At 38.5% G+C, this 15,709-nt stretch overlaps 1 protein-coding gene across 5 annotated transcripts; it reads left to right on the top strand.

Moving 5' to 3' along the window:
• Window positions 1–39: 39 nt before the first annotated feature.
• On the top strand, window positions 40–15,621 carry slmapb (sarcolemma associated protein b). 5 transcript variants are annotated; one of them, XM_077567050.1, is made up of 10 exons: window positions 40–171; window positions 3,757–3,816; window positions 6,189–6,314; window positions 7,311–7,385; window positions 7,523–7,825; window positions 10,179–10,398; window positions 10,798–10,969; window positions 14,244–14,378; window positions 14,708–14,795; window positions 15,171–15,621. In XM_077567050.1, the coding sequence occupies exons 2-9, from the start codon at window positions 3,765–3,767 to the stop codon at window positions 14,789–14,791; spliced, it is 1,167 nt and encodes a 388-aa protein (XP_077423176.1). In that variant the 5' UTR covers window positions 40–171; window positions 3,757–3,764; the 3' UTR covers window positions 14,792–14,795; window positions 15,171–15,621. The 5 variants fall into 5 exon arrangements, with proteins under 5 accessions (XP_077423176.1, XP_077423174.1, XP_077423175.1 ...); XM_077567048.1 differs by having other exon boundaries at window positions 42–171; window positions 6,186–6,314; XM_077567049.1 differs by lacking the exon at window positions 40–171 and adding an exon at window positions 3,394–3,543.
• The last annotated feature ends 88 nt before the right edge of the window (window positions 15,622–15,709 follow it).

The raw sequence follows: 15,709 nt of genomic DNA, 5'->3' as shown, positions 1-15,709 counted from the left end.
GACGAAGAAGCCGCCTCCCGCCTCCCGCCTCCAACCTCCCGCCCGCCCACTCTCTGCCAAGCCACCGTGCAAGCTAACAGCTAGCTTCCGCTCACCTGGCTGTAGCTGCTTGCAAACCTGGCTGCACTTTGTATGTTTTGACGAATGCTTACTCTGTCCTGTAGTATTGAGGTAAGTTTATGATAAGACGAAAAGTTACACCGCTGAGTTTCATATTGACAATTCCGAGTCAAAATGGTGGTCAGCTCGGTGAAAGGAACCTCTCCGCTCATTTTTTTTTTTTTGGGGGGGGGGGTTTATTGTACATTTCTATTAACATACGCTCTTAGAAGATGCAACGCCTAAACATGGCAACAATATAAAAACAAAAAGGAACATGAAAATAAACAAACTGGGAATTCTTACACATCACATCACTCAAAATCAAAAAGGAGAGTCGACATCTTAAAATCAAAACAATAAATATTGCTTAATTTAGCCACGTATTTTCCTTTCATATTTGTTCCTTTCCCACTTTTTCAAGCATACAAAAAATAATTTAATATCCGCAACAAATCCTTGCACAATGAATATGATATTTGCCCATTAACAAAATAATATTAAACAGAAAAGTCTAAATCATCCATAAAGAAAATAACATGACTTAATTCAAATTGTATAACATTATGAATTCTTACAACTGACAACCAAGTTCTTACATCAGTCCAAAATCCTTGTGAAAGGACAAAGAAAAGAACATATGATCCAAAGTTTCTTTATCGTTTCGGCAGAAGGAACAGTTATCTCCGCTCTTTGAAAAGCTTTGGACTTTGGATGGTTCTAATTTGATTAGTGACGATTGTTTTGATTTCAAAATGTGATCAAATGCCGTTTGACTACTATAACAATCTGTCTGGCTTGTATGCTAGTCACAGGCAAAAGCAACGCAATAAACCGTTTGCATTGCATTGCAGAAATATCAGAAATGCTTGGGATGTTCAGAGTTGCCAATATTTTAGCTAGTCTAAAGTCTAGTCTACTTTCTGTCAGCAAATTGTCAGGTGCATCTTAATATAATAATTGAGTTTGTACTAAGTCGATTTTCGACAATATTGTAGTTAATTCTTATGTAAAAGGATTCCACTTTGTTTAATGTACAATTTTGAACTGCCTCCATGATTCATTATAACAACACAAATGCAAACTAATTGCTGATGATGCATAAGTCTATACAATTTGTATTTTATACAATATTTAATTGACCAAATGTGTTTTGCATAATAATAATTGTCCAATGGTAAAATCCACCCGTAATTTTATAAAAAAAAACTTCCCGTCAATGTTAAATTAGAAAAAGTAAATTGTATTGTATTCATTTAATGCTTATTACGGATGAGATGTCATCTGGATATTTGATGTAAACAACAGCTCCTTTTATGTTGCAGTGAAGAATCGTGTCCGTTAAAATGGCAGGTAGCTTTTGCTTTGCTGACAAATCAAGTATAATGTGCAAATCCCTCAAAATAGAGAAGGCTGGAATAGTTGATGATTGACTGACTTATGTCAATGATTAGTAACGTCTCATCCTAAATCTCTATTTCATGAAGATCTTGTCCTGCTCGGGCCAAGGTCTCTGTGTGAAATCATGAAATCTCACATTTCACACTCTGGGTCAACTTTTAAACGTGCTCCAATGATCTCAAATTGTCACTGCAGTGGAATGGCCTACAATTGTTTTATTCTTCAAAAAGGATGCCACTATTGTAGTGACACAAAATCAATGTATGTCTTTTGCAGTTACCTATTTATGCAAATGAAGGTAATTCCCCTTCTATTTTGCAAGGTGTCAGTGTAGGGCTGGACAATTAAAAAGAGGGACTTTTGACATCTTAGAACTGCTAGCAAGATCAAGGCACATCGTTTACATTAGAAAAAAATGTCACAGAACGACCCCCCCCCCCCCACACACACACACACACAACCCACCCCCACGGCGGAGGAGCGCAGTGTGATGCCAGGGGAGAAGCGCGTGCGACTTCAGGAATTTTTTTCTTTTGCCATATCTGAATAAAGTGTAATTGCACATCCACTACAGTAGGTGGCACTGTGGCAGTAGCACTCTCATTGTCAGTATTACTCCTCTGCAGAGGTGTGTACTTTTACAACAATTTTCTCGACAAATGACACAATTTTTTAGGGATGTGCCCAAAAAATCGATTCTCATAAGAATCGCGATTCTCATTTAGTATGATTCAGAATCGATTTTATTTCAATAATTTTATACTGTCTTGGCCCTTGTTTGTGTGTGCCTTTATTGGGAGCGCTGTTCATGTTATATCCGATTTGGCCACTTAGGGGCAGTGTGGGTCCACGTATTCTGATACACTGTTAAGTTGTAGCCGCATTAGAGAGTAGAAGGAAAAAGTCACGATCAAGTTATGCCAATAAAAGTTTTTTTTTTTTGCAGCGTCTGAAGATCATATGCCAGTGAGTAATGTTAAGATGTTTCTCTGTATACATTCCTGAAGCGCTTTGTATGAATAGACGTTTTTTCGAGTGGTAAAAGTGCTGCGAGTAGCGCGCTAATTAGCATTAGCGAGTCAGACTGGAGTAGATGGTGACGATTCTTTGCTCATCTATAAATTGAAGCAGAAATCATCGTCGATCAAATCATTCAGAATCAAAAATCGTTCCGAATCGAAATTGCAGACCCAAAAATTGGAATCGAATCGTGAGACAGTCAAAGATTCCCACCCCTACTATTTATAGTTATGGCCGAGAGTTGGGGGCGGAGTGTGAAGTATTTTCTTCTTCCTGGGGAGAAAAAGTAATTGAGAAACACTGGCGTAGATAGACAAACCTACATTATTTTTTGTAGCACACTGGTTGCAAATAACTGACCTCAGTGAGTTAGTCTACTCCAGAGGTATTTTTTTTTTTGGGGGGGGGGTGTAACTTCAAATTGTAGCCTACCTTGTTTCACAATCGTTTTATAGATATTTGGATTTGCAAGACATCATGTTTTAATGTGCCACAGCAAAACAAAAAGCATTCAGCAGTTGATCTTTTATGACTGCTCTAATAATTTCCTGTTGAAAGATGTGATTGTGTAGCGTTTTCCATGAGCACTAGCGGGCCCCAGAGCAGCCCTCTGAACAAAACAAAACCTCTCAGTGTCAGTATGCAGCTGCAGCTTCCGTGATGCGGGGACTCAGATGCGTGACCTCGTGTGGTGGGGCAGGCCAATGTGACCACAAAATGGAGGGGTGTCGGCTTTTAAAAATATTTATTGTCCAAAATAAGTAGCCTTCCATTTGAATCTAGTTAAACATCTTTGCTGTGTTATATGTGGAGCACATCTTTCTCGCCTGTGGTTTCTTTGTAGCAATATTGATGAGAGCTGACACTTAGTGTCACGTGCAGACTCCCCCCCGCCCCTCCTCCATGCTTGGACTATTCCGTTTTGCATCTGAAAAAAATCGGATAGTTAGAGAAGAGTTTTTCATGTCTAGGACTGCTGTAGCCACAGTACAATACAAAACTGTCGGGTCTGGATTCATTGAGGTAACTTTCAGATACGTTTGACACTTTCAACTTGATTTTGCATGTTTTCAAGTGATTTACATACTCACGGTGCTTTGAGCTTGTTCATGAATTAACATCATGGACTGTTGTATTTATTGTTACTGTATTCCAAATCTTTAACCTCTAACTGTGCTTTTGTTTGTGACATATGCATTTTGTCTCATTATAATATATATGAATAATTCTTTCCAGATACAATCATGGAAGAGAAGGAGCTGAGTGATCCACTGAACAACATATCACTGATGAAAGGTAACTCCAAATATGTTTCTATTCATGGACAGACATGAATGAGATGGCATTGTTTTGGGTCGAACCTGCGCTGTCCAATCATTCAGACAAAGTGTCGCCAAATGATCCTGAGTCATCCTCAAGTGTCTGAAGCTCCAATTGAAGGCAGCTGCATGACTTAACAAGCTGATGTCCTTGTTTGAGTGCCTCTCGTGTCAACAGACTCTTTGACCTTAAGAACATGTCAGCACAGCAACAACTGACATTTCAAATGGACGATCAAAAAAGAAAATATATTGAAATCATGCTGCGATATTGCGACGCCACTTGACGAGTGGATTCATTTTGCATGAGGACTGTAGCGGATTTGCAACGCTTCCCTGCACAACACAGAGAGCGTTTGTGAAAGCTCACCGCAGTGTTTCAGTCATTCCCAGATCAATCTTACCGCCCATTGATTGTTGATTATGTTAGATCTGTTGAATTCTCTCTACGTTTACCCAGCAGGCCATGTTGAAGGCAGGCCATGTCGAATTCAGCAGCAGGGTAGCTGAGCCATCATGACTTTAGCCTTCAGCACTTGAGCTAAAAAAAGAAATTCCCCTACTTTTTTTTTTTTTGTCATCGCACAGCATGATGCTCAGTATCGCATCTCGCCAAAAGGTATTTTTACACATTCCAATCTCATTAATACTTTGACACTCAAGCTGTGATGGGTCATGGCGGCTGAAGATATTGTATGGATATTAGAGCTGGGTATCGATTCTAATTTCCTCAATCGATTACATTTCGATTTTTCCTGATTCAATTCAATCCGATATTGATTCATTAAGGAACATCAAATCTTCTTTAATATCAAGGACATGATAAAAAAAAACCACAAACATTACATTTTGTGGAGGTAGTAACTGGTTAAATTATTTATTAATGAAAGTAACACGTGTTATATCACTTAAGTGTTGCACACACATTGACATCAGCAAGGATGAGGTAAACATATTTTCATAATTATAATTCAATAATTGTAAATATAAATGAAAAGTATTCTGAATTGTCTTAAAGTACAATAAGTCAGGCCTTTCATAAATGTAAGAAAATGCTTTTAAATTCATGTGAACAGTAAATTGTTTTGATCAGGTCATGTTCAATAAAACATATATGATTAATGTAATTGCATTGGATTCCATTTTAAATGTAAATATTCATAATTATATATTTTTAGTAAGAGCAAGAAGTTTCTACTATTTGTAGCATTGGTTCTTCTGTGAATCGAATCAATTTTGGAAAACTGAATTGATACCCAGCACTATTAATATAATTGATTCATGGTTTTATGAATCAATATCAGGCTCGAAAAGGAAAATTGATTTGATATCAATTATTCGGTATTAGAATTATACATTTTTTTTAAACCCAGTCCTATTGGATACTTCTTTGTTTTTCTCTCTGTCTCTTTTTTCTTCTCGTTTTTCTCTCAACTTGACAAAGACCACCCTATTAAGAGGGGAGCCCACTCCCTTTGTCACTCATAAATATGCATGCATGTAGGAACACGCACAACACAGCTCCGGCCGGCCGGCCAGCCTTTGTCTGCCACCCAGCAGCGTGATCATGCGCTCGAGTCGGAGGGTGCCACCAGCCTCCAGTCGTCATTTGCTTGGCTTGGATTTATTGGTGCCATCCGACGGCGCCTCTATGAATGTGTATGTGGGTGGATACGGACGGTCCATGAAGACAGCAATGCCAGAGAGGCATGCGGCGAGCAAATTCTGCATCGCACTCATCGGCCAAATCCTTTTATGGCGCACATGCTTTCAAATGTTGTGACTCATTTTTGAGCTCTGCCAAATGCTCGGCCCAAGATGAGGTCATCCCTTTTTGCAGCCGCCACAGATTAGTGGATCAAGATATTCGCTGGGAAGTGCAAACCACCAAGCAAGAAACATAGCAAGCTTTTGACAGCCTCAGCCAGTCCATTCCGGTGTGTAAGATAGAGTAGCTGTGCCAGTGACGGCGCTTGTAGACCATTTTGAATGGCAGACCGGATAGGAAATGCACGCCACGGACTTCCATTCTTTTCTGGGTTTCGCAATTAGCTTATGTAAGAGGCCTGCTTTAATATCTTGGGAAATCAACTCGTGTGCCAGCCCTAGTTCAATATTTGGGACTGAAGCAGAATTAACATGGCAGGGCTTTAAGTGACCTTTCTATTTTTATGATGTCACTTAACGCCGTCATTGCTTCCTCGTTACGACTGCGGCAAATGTTCGGTCTTGACATTCCGCAGCACTTGTGGGAGGGTAGGAACGTTTACATTTACCAACCAACACTCTCTTGTTAGAATAGGGCTCATGAGTTTGGATAAGCATTGTTCCTTATCGTATTTTCAGAAGATCTCACCAGGTCAAATATGGGGTCGTCAAGCGACTATGAAAAAACAATCCAGCGCTTGAATGATGAACTTGGAAAGGCCCAGGATCAGGCCAATACGGAGAGGCACAAATGCATGGAGCTAGAAGGTAAAAAAAAAAAAAGAAGACGTGCTAAATAAATAAAGTGATCATTTTTTTCAATGTGATCGCTTGAGCTGTCAAAATTAATCGATTATCAAATTAATCCACAACTATTTTATTATTTGACTTATCGTTTGGCATGTTTTATTTAAAATTGTCCAAATTATCTTCTGTGTTTAATCAAAATAAACCATTTGCAAACATCTGTTTTTTTCATTTTTGGAAAACAATGACCGACCCGGTAACATAGAACAACATCAATCCCCCATTTTTTCAAAATCACTATACAAATGTGAAGTACCGAATAAACATCAATCGGCAACTCATTCACTTGCAGCCATTTTGACTGAAGCAGCCCCCTTCGCTCCAAGCTGTTTTACTGGATTTTGACTGATTTTACAAGGCCCACAGAATATTGTTCTTTTGCTATAAAAATGGAAGCTGCCAAAAGAAAGATTAGAGTCTCTTCTTTCATCAGGAAAAAAATAAGTATATTTCTATCTGTTTCCGTTTTGAAGCAATTAGCATTAGAATATACTGTAGCTAAATATCATCATTTTTCACAAATCTGTTTAAAACGGTGTGGAAAAGAGCTTTTTTCAACATGGCCATGGTTGATCTCGTATACTCTGCTGCCCCCTGCTGGCCGTTTTTTGTAATAACTACCATTACTTTAAGCCACCTCTTCAGGTCAGAGGCTGCATCTAAGCCTTCTGTATGCTCTTGCATTTAAAAAAAAAAAGAAAGATATACGTATCTTTTTGGGAGCATGGCAATTTTTAAAACGGAACGTTTTTTATATGTTTTTGGGAGCAAATGAGTGAAATTATTATTATTATATTATTATTATTAATTATGATATGAAATTAAAATGAATCCGATTAATTGATTGAATAATCGATAGATGAATTGATTCTAGAAATATTCAATAGCGACAGCACTAGTGATTGCTCAGTGCAACTGGACAAAGATGGCCACCATAAAACATGTTCCATTTTGTAGGTATCCTCAACAAAGAGAGAAAAGAGAAGAAACAACAAGCTGATGAATCTGCAAAACAGATCAAACTTCTTCAAGGTATTTAATAGGAGCCACCTGATTTATGAAAGCTCATATTAAGAAGCCAAGTTGCAATTATACCTCCCATTAAGGATCCTTTTCAAAATATTATTACCACCACTATTGTATATCCTGAATGGACATACTTTGAACAGGCCAACTGCGGCAGCTCCAAGATGAAATGGCCGCCCTCAGAGAGCAGACGGACGTCTCCTCCTCTTTACACGCCGAGCTGCAAAGTTCACGTGATGAGGCGAAGTCACTCCAGCGCATCCTGGAGGCGGCTTCCGCCGAGCGGGACCGTGACGTCGGCGCTATCGAGTCCAACCTGGCAACCGTCTCCAAGGATTTGGACAAATGGCGTCAGACTGCCAGCCAATACGAGCGGAAGATTGATGACCTGCAGCGGGATCTCCAGCAGCAGGGCAAGCAGTGGCAGAAAACTGCAGAAATACAAGGTACTTCAAGATGAAAATACACAGATTAGTTTTCAAATTATTCTCACTCTGTATCTGTAGAGATGGAATAATCCACCATGTGACAGTTTACACAGTATGATTATTTCCAGCTGGTCAAATGCAGTTTGCCTCATGTTGAACGCACCATGACGCCTCATGTGTACATATTTCCTAGAATGCAAATCTGCATAATGACAATTAGAGCTGTCAAAATTAAACGATTAATCGACAAGCAATCCATTATCAAATTAATTGACAACTATTTTAATAGACGAGTCATTTTTTAATTTTTTAATTTAATTTTAATTTTTAATTTTTTAATTTTTCTGGACTAAAGTCTTAGAAAAACTTTCGGCTATTTTGGACTGTAGGATACCTTTATCTCCAAACTTGTGTTTGCTAGGTGACCTAACAACAACTGACTTACCACATAAACAATTTCAATCTACACTTGTAGCCCTTACTATCGCTAAAAAAACAATTCTTGTTAACTGGAAAAATAAACAAACTCTGAATATCGACCAATGGTCTAACCTCCTCATAAATCACATTTTAATGGAAAAAATATCTGCCTCAAATAAAAACCAAATATCAAAATTTATAGAAACATGGTCTACGTATATAGAATTTTTTAACCTAATTCTGGTTACTTAATTCTGTCTGTTAGCGAGAGCCACTACATCGTGATAACTTACATTGATGTTTCTGCATCTGGCAATTTATTATTATATTATATTATTAGTATGGGATTTTTTTTTAATGGGCTTTAGGTGAACTGATGAATACACACACGCTCGCACGCACACACGCACACACACACACACACCCACGCACATACACATACTCACCCACATACAAAAAAAAGGGTATATATATATATATATATATATATATATATATATATGTGTGTATATATATATGTATAGGTATTTAAAAAAAAAAAAAAAACATTTCTTAATTTTTTTTAAATTGATTTGTTGGATTTTTTTTTTTTTAAAAAAAAGGAGAGCAATGATAATGTCAAATCGAATGAACAATACTGAGCTCTCCTGAGAGAAAAAAAAAAATAAATTATTTAAATTGTCCAAATCCTCTGATATCAGCAGTAATTGTTCACTGATTTCTGTAGTCCTTCAGGAAAAAAGACTGATTATCTTCCGTGTTTAATCAAAATAATGCTTTTTTTCCCCAATTTATTTTTTAAAACAATGACTGAACCGGTAACATAGTGCAACATTAATGCCCCCCCCCCCCGCCCCTTTTTAAATCGATATACAAAGTACGAAATAACCAACCAATCACTGGCTCATAAATAGCAATCAGGGGAAAATGATTTTGTAATACACTTTAATGCAAAATTAAAATAAATATGATTAGTTGATTAATCAATCCTAAAAATATTCGATAGTGACAGCACTACTCACAATTTGGTGCCTCCAGATAAGGGGAGTTTTTTAAATACGGGCCATCATTCGTTTGATATTTGTGCTTTGACTTGCAAAGTTGTGAATGGAAACATGAGATACGAGCAGTGTACATTGGCAGTAAAGTCAGTTCAACTTACTCCACAATTAGCAGTAGTGTGGCAAATAGTGAATAATTCTTCAAAAACGAGGCTTCAAGATGTTTAATGACATTCCCAGATGAAGTTTACTGTCAAATTAAACATAAGACATGTTATGTATTTAAAACAATGGAACTGTGTTGTCCTAGGTAGCATATAATATAAATTACCATTGAAATGCTATTGGAATGGTTAGCATCAATAGTGGTTGCATTATAACCCTTTACGATGAATATTTGAACCCAAATAGTGGAACAACAACAAATGTAGACAGATAATATAATACTCAAAGGTATATATTCCTTATAATCTATGAACAAAATGACTAATATTACAGCATCTTACTGAGTAGCAGTTGAAAAAGAAGTCGTCTATTCTTCTTCGCTTGTGTCTGTGACTGTATTATCCACTACTGCCTCCTGGTGGCCGAGGTGAGCACACCAGAAGGAGCAGCTTTCTGAATCGATTGCAGAATTACATCATGAAAGCACAAACTTTTTTTTCTAGAGTGCTTTTATTATTATTATTTTATACAGCTGGAACGGATTGAATGGCATTTCCATTCATTTCAATGGTGATAGATGATTTGAGATACGAGATGCATTTTGAGTTACGAGTGTGGTCACAGAACAAATCAAACTTGTATCTCAAGGCACCACAGTATTTGGGAGGGTTTGGATTGATCAAGCATTAAAGTCTGGCCTGTTTTTATAGGTATGGAGAGTCCGTCTGTCTAAAAATGATACATCTGTTGTTTGCAGATTGATTGATTGATTTTGTGTTTTCCAGCCAATGAGCTGCAGTCCATGCAAGTGGAGTGTAACGGCCTTCAGAAGGAGTGTTCGAGTCTGCGATCTGAGAAACAGGAGCTAGTGAGTAAGCATCAAAAAGAAAAGGGCAGTCTGCAAAGCGAGTGCACTTCCCTCAGGGCGGAGAAAGAGGAGCTCCACAAGGCCCACCAGAAAGAGAAGGTCAACTTGCAGCAGCAGCTGGAGAAAGACCTTGTCAGGTCAGAACATTTTCATTTGCTTGCAGAAAGACTTTTACTGCAGCTCATGAAATGCGGACCTGCAAACTCAAAACAACAATTCAAGTCAACCCAACCCAGATATTTGCTGCAGTGTTCATTCTTGCATGTGTTTTTCTCAGTCTGTGTTTCATTTCTTTTAATGAGTTTGCCATTTGTCAATGATACATTCCAAACATTTCTGTTTGTTAGTTATTGTGAATTAATTCCACAGCCGAAAAGTCCATCTGCTACATGTTCCCACCACCTTGAGAAAATTCAGAATTCATAAAGCCAAGCATGTTTTGGGACATGGTCGTCAACCGTCTCGTTTGCATAACATATCGTACAGCTCGTACACCCGTTCAAATGGATTTTCTCTTCTTTTTTTGCTGCTCCTAGTTCGCGTGCTCAGAATGCTGAGCTGAGCAACAGCCTGAAAGCCGTTGAGAGATCTCAACAGGAGCTGGAAAAGAAGATGGCGGCTTTGCAGCATCAGCACCAGCAGGAGAGCAGCAAGCTGCAAAGCCAACTGGATGAGGCCGATAGCTACAGGGAGACCTTGCAGAGAGAGGTGGGCCTTAACTCATCTGAAGGTGCTTCACAATCTTTAGGGAGCCAAAGCACACCGGACTTGACATCAGAAAAGTCGCACAACATGCATGCAAGCAAAAAGAGGATACATACAGTAGGTTAGTTGCCTTCTAGTCAAAGAGCGTTTAGTTGTTCTTTTTTTTTCTCTCTCTGTAGAGCTCAGTATTGTTCATTCGGTAATTTTACCGATTTGACATGTCATCATCATTGCTCTCTTTTTATTTTGTGTGTGTGTGTGTATTCATTAGTTCACCTAAAACCTATTGCGTTTAGTTGTTCTGACTGTCACTATACACTCTAAAGCAGTTGGGTCAAATACATTAATAGCCCACAAAACAACCCTAAAATTGGATGTTGTGTGGGTTATTCTTTTGAGACCACTTTCGGGGTATTTAGCCCATAAAGTTGAATTGGGTAAAAACAAAAACAAATGAACCAACCCAACTTTTGGAAGTATTTAGCACCAAATGTTAGGTCAAATTAAATTAATAACCCAGAAATCAATCTCTTGGGTTGTTTTGTACACTCTAAAAACAGTTAGGTCAAAAGTAACCCAATTATGGATCAAAAATGGACCTATCCACTTTATGGGTCAATTTGACCTAACTTTCTGGGTTGTTTTATACAAAATTACCCCATTTTTTTGACCAATATTTATGAGTTGTTTTGCACTGAAAGACCCATTTCTTGACTCAAAGTGGGGTAACATTTTTGGCCCATTGTTAGGTTATTTTTGACCCAACTCTTTTTAGGTGTAGGTTATTCATTTGACCCAACTTTTGGCTTAGTTGAAAAACCCACATAAATTAGTTAAAAAATTAACCGACCCAACCTATTTAGCCCATGTTTTGCGGGTTATTCATTTAACCATGGGTTTGTATTAGTGGATTATTCATTTGACCCAACTTTTTGGGCTTCATTAAATAACTAGTAAATAGTTGGGTCAGTCCCTTTTTGACCCAATTTGCATGAACTAAATAAATGTGGGCGTTTTTATTGATTGATTGATATTTAATTCTATTCATAGATTATTTTTGTATTTATTTCCACATGTGTTTTTATTTTTACTTTTATTTATTTATGGATATTTTTTTAAGCTTCCATTTCTATTTATTTTTTGTATTTAATTTTTGAATAATATTTTTTTATATCAGTTTTTTTCTTCTTCACTTGTATCATTTATTTTTAATTTAGGCAGTTTTGGTCCTCCATACCAATCCGCCTGTGTGCCTGCTGGACTTGTTGAAATACGATGTGATGAAACTGTTTGATTTGACCTGTGAATGAGACACAACATGTCATAAGATAAGGAAATATTAGATGTCATTGCTTAACATACTGGTATCGGGTTACAAAGATCAGCAACAAATAAACGGGGACTGTCAGGAGTCACCAGTGCTCACACGGATCAAGATTTGATGTTTCAAACAAACGTGCACTGCGGGTTGTGTCATCTGGTGACACGATCCCGAATAGCAGACCCGACCGGCATGTTTGATGGCAGGTTCAGCAGAGGCTGCATGTGTATGTATGGACAATCCACTTCCTTCTCACTGGCGGAGCAGTGTTGAATCGAAATCTGTGCGAGTCATTAGAAAAAAAGAGAATGGCACGGAGAGGTGACGCGCCTTTGTTGGGATCAGCCACGCATTTGTCACATTCTCACGTGCCCTGCTCATCAGGACAAACCAGTTGTTGTGTCTTAAAGCTCAGTAACCGTCATGAAACAATCTGGAGAAACAGCCTGGCCCACGTGCAACGTTCTGAAATTTGAAGAGAATGTCTGTCACGTGCTCTCATCACAATCCTGTCGTGGGAATTTTCCTCAGATGATTACGTCATGCTATTTGTGGTGGTAATATAAACTTCTTGTTGCTGCCAGTAGTTTGAACTGCAGTACTTGTTTCCACACTATTTGTGCTAATATCCTAGACATAATAATCAGTTTGCCAAGTATTCAGGACCAATATGGGTGACCTGACAATCCTATTGGCAGCACATACTGAAATTCATCACACCTGGCCATTTTAGGATTCAGGAAAAATGTGTCACTTGCAGATATCTGTCATTTTGTTCTGTCTAGTCAAAAACAAGATTGAACTTTAACTAATGAACTATTCTTCCTAGCCACAATTAGCATTTCCAATATCTGCAACATCATTTCACCCCCCCCCCCCCAAAAAAAAAAGTCACATTTGCCATTCATGTGTACGGAGTTCATCATTACTGATGCGGATTACAGAACAACAGAATTGTACATACCCCCCCAACCACCTTTTTTTTCCTTTTCTTTTTTAAAATCCTGTCGTATATGATCTGACACATGCATTGCACAGATAATCCATTAGAGGGCAGTATCACCCAGCTGATAGCTTTTCCTTGCAAGATCCCCCCAACTGAGATGGGGAGACACCTATACTTATTAAAGGTGCATTGTGCAGTTTAAAAAGTTAATATTAAAGCTTTTTCAACATCATGCATGCTCCACCAATGCCCAGATGAGTATGAAGAGCCCTGACTGCGTTACTTTGACTGCACCTATCAGCTTTTATCTTCTCTTTTATAGTTGAGTGTGCGGACCCTCACACTCCACAGTTTCTTTGGGGAAGGGAGGGGGCGGAGATTTTCTTACCACATTTGAAGTCATGTCTTCGTTTGTCAACTGTGGCTGTTGCTTTAAGATCGTGCACGTACTCGCACGCGCAACATGAACGAGCCTGACACAGATGTCGCAGTTACGCTTTTGGCCAGAGGTGGCAGTCATGAGTAAAAAAGTGACAAACTGCACAAAGATCCTTTAATAGTGGGAAATGTTTGATATGTCTGTTTATTATGATATTTTTGGCAGTTCTAAATGTACAAATTTAAAGCATTGTGATCGGCTGTATCAAATATGACACAAATCAAAAGTCATATGTGGAAGTTGATTTTCAGAAGATAAAAAAAAAGTGTTTGTTTGCTTAATAGGACCAATAAATACTAAAGAATCAGAATGTTCTCTCAAATATTTCACGGTTCGGGATTTATAGAGTTAAATAACTTTTTTTTTTTTTTTCCTGAAATCATTTAGCCATTGAAAGGGACCAGAAAGTCTCGAGCGTAAGCCAAAATATTATTTCCATTTGCATCCTTGTTGATTGAGCTTCATCTTCGATACAGCACTATAAATAATGAATGATCAGATTCTCTTCTTTTGCTATTTATAGCTATATGCTTGTGTATTTTTAAAAACAATTTTGTTTTATTCTATATAGTTTGAGGAGACCAAGTCGGAACTCACTGACCTCAAGGGAGAATACGAGAATGCTGAGCAGGAGAAGAAGTCACTTTTGAATGAACTGGACGAGTGCAAAGCCAACATGAAGGATTTACAAGAGAGAGGGTCAAAGGTGAGTGTCTCCTCATCTCACTCAAATAGTTGAACTTAACTTTGTGGAAATTGGACACCAGATTGAATCATGAATCAAAGAGCAAGAGTTCTTTGCGCAACACATGACTTTTGCCCTCCGTGGGAGCTTTTACAACTATCAAGCATCAAATGTCTGTTTATTTTGCCAATCATTTAGTTTCAGAATCACTCTGTTATTATCTGGCGTTTTCCCTCTTGCTTTTCAACATTGTGTGAATCCCATTCAAAGCCAACACAACTTACCAAACCTGTATTAATAGTATGTCCCATTGCACAGTTGATTATGATAATATCACTTCCCTTCTGTAGACGTCCCTAATGCTGCCTGTTCAAGCCATTGTCATCGGCCTTGTCCTGGCTTTGCTGTTGTGGTGCTTCGGCGCATTGTGGTAGTAAGGTATACGTTATTCCCGCCCACGTTTGTCATTCTCATCAGTGTCCTCAAAATCACTGCATGGCTTAAATAATGACACCCCCCCCCCCCCCCCCCACATCTCCTTTTGGGGAAACGAAAGCAAAGAAAATCCGGGCTGCAGCAATCTAACCTTTTTCAAATCATGCAGCTTCAACATGTGGCATCTGTTTGTTATGTCTGGACACTAACATGCTTTCCTCCCAGTGACTTTGGATGAGCTCATCATTTTTTTCAACTGACATTCTCTGTTGCACCGCCTTGATCTCTTTCCATCGACCGCCGCTTGTGCCAGAGGGCCGTCCGTCCGCTTTCACAAGGTGACGCTCATGTTCCCTTTTTTTTTTTTTGTGCCATCAGAAGCCGTGGATGATCTGGGGCCCTGTGCTTGCTGTGGCTCTAACAGCTGTGACTGCTGCCGCATTCTTTAAGACCTGAGGGCCACACGTATACACGCACACACATGCACACTCGTCATCATGAGATTTCGACACACTGACATGCGTGACACTTATTACCTGCACTGTTAATTAGGAGCGGTCATAATTAACACTGTTTGGAACCTCCATTTCAGATGGCAGTTGTCCTCCTTAGAGAAAGCAATTTAAATGTTTGTTTGCAAACGACTAGGGGTATCTTTTGGCCCATTTTTTTTTGCAAATCTTGAGCTGTCCATTAATGAATGTAAATGTTGTCCACTCACTAATTGTAATGGTATATAATAATAGTTTGGGCGGCTTATTTGCAGTTCAAGCGTCCCATAAGAGAGTGTGTGTAGTTGTCAGCACAATAAACATTGTCAATAAAGTGACCTATTGAGTCAGGATTAATGTCTTATATAAATATATGGTGCAGTCACTAGAATGAGCACAAAATAGACCCATAAACAAATCCCCATG

The sequence above is a fragment of the Vanacampus margaritifer genome, chromosome 1 (genome assembly GCF_051991255.1).
Source record: "Vanacampus margaritifer isolate UIUO_Vmar chromosome 1, RoL_Vmar_1.0, whole genome shotgun sequence".
Taxonomy (NCBI): domain Eukaryota; kingdom Metazoa; phylum Chordata; class Actinopteri; order Syngnathiformes; family Syngnathidae; genus Vanacampus; species Vanacampus margaritifer.
This window is presented reverse-complemented; position numbering and strand designations above follow the sequence as displayed.

What these genes read in the sequence shown, in the direction of transcription:
- slmapb (XM_077567048.1), top strand. Translation starts at nt 3,765, where the DNA reads ATGGAAGAGAAGGAGCTGAGTGATCCACTGAACAACATATCACTGATG. An exon ending in ACAGATCAAACTTCTTCAAG is followed by an intron (nt 7,386 to 7,522) that starts GTATTTAATAGG and finishes TACTTTGAACAG; the next exon opens with GCCAACTGCGGCAGCTCCAA. An exon ending in GGGAGACCTTGCAGAGAGAG is followed by an intron (nt 10,970 to 14,243) that starts GTGGGCCTTAAC and finishes TATTCTATATAG; the next exon opens with TTTGAGGAGACCAAGTCGGA.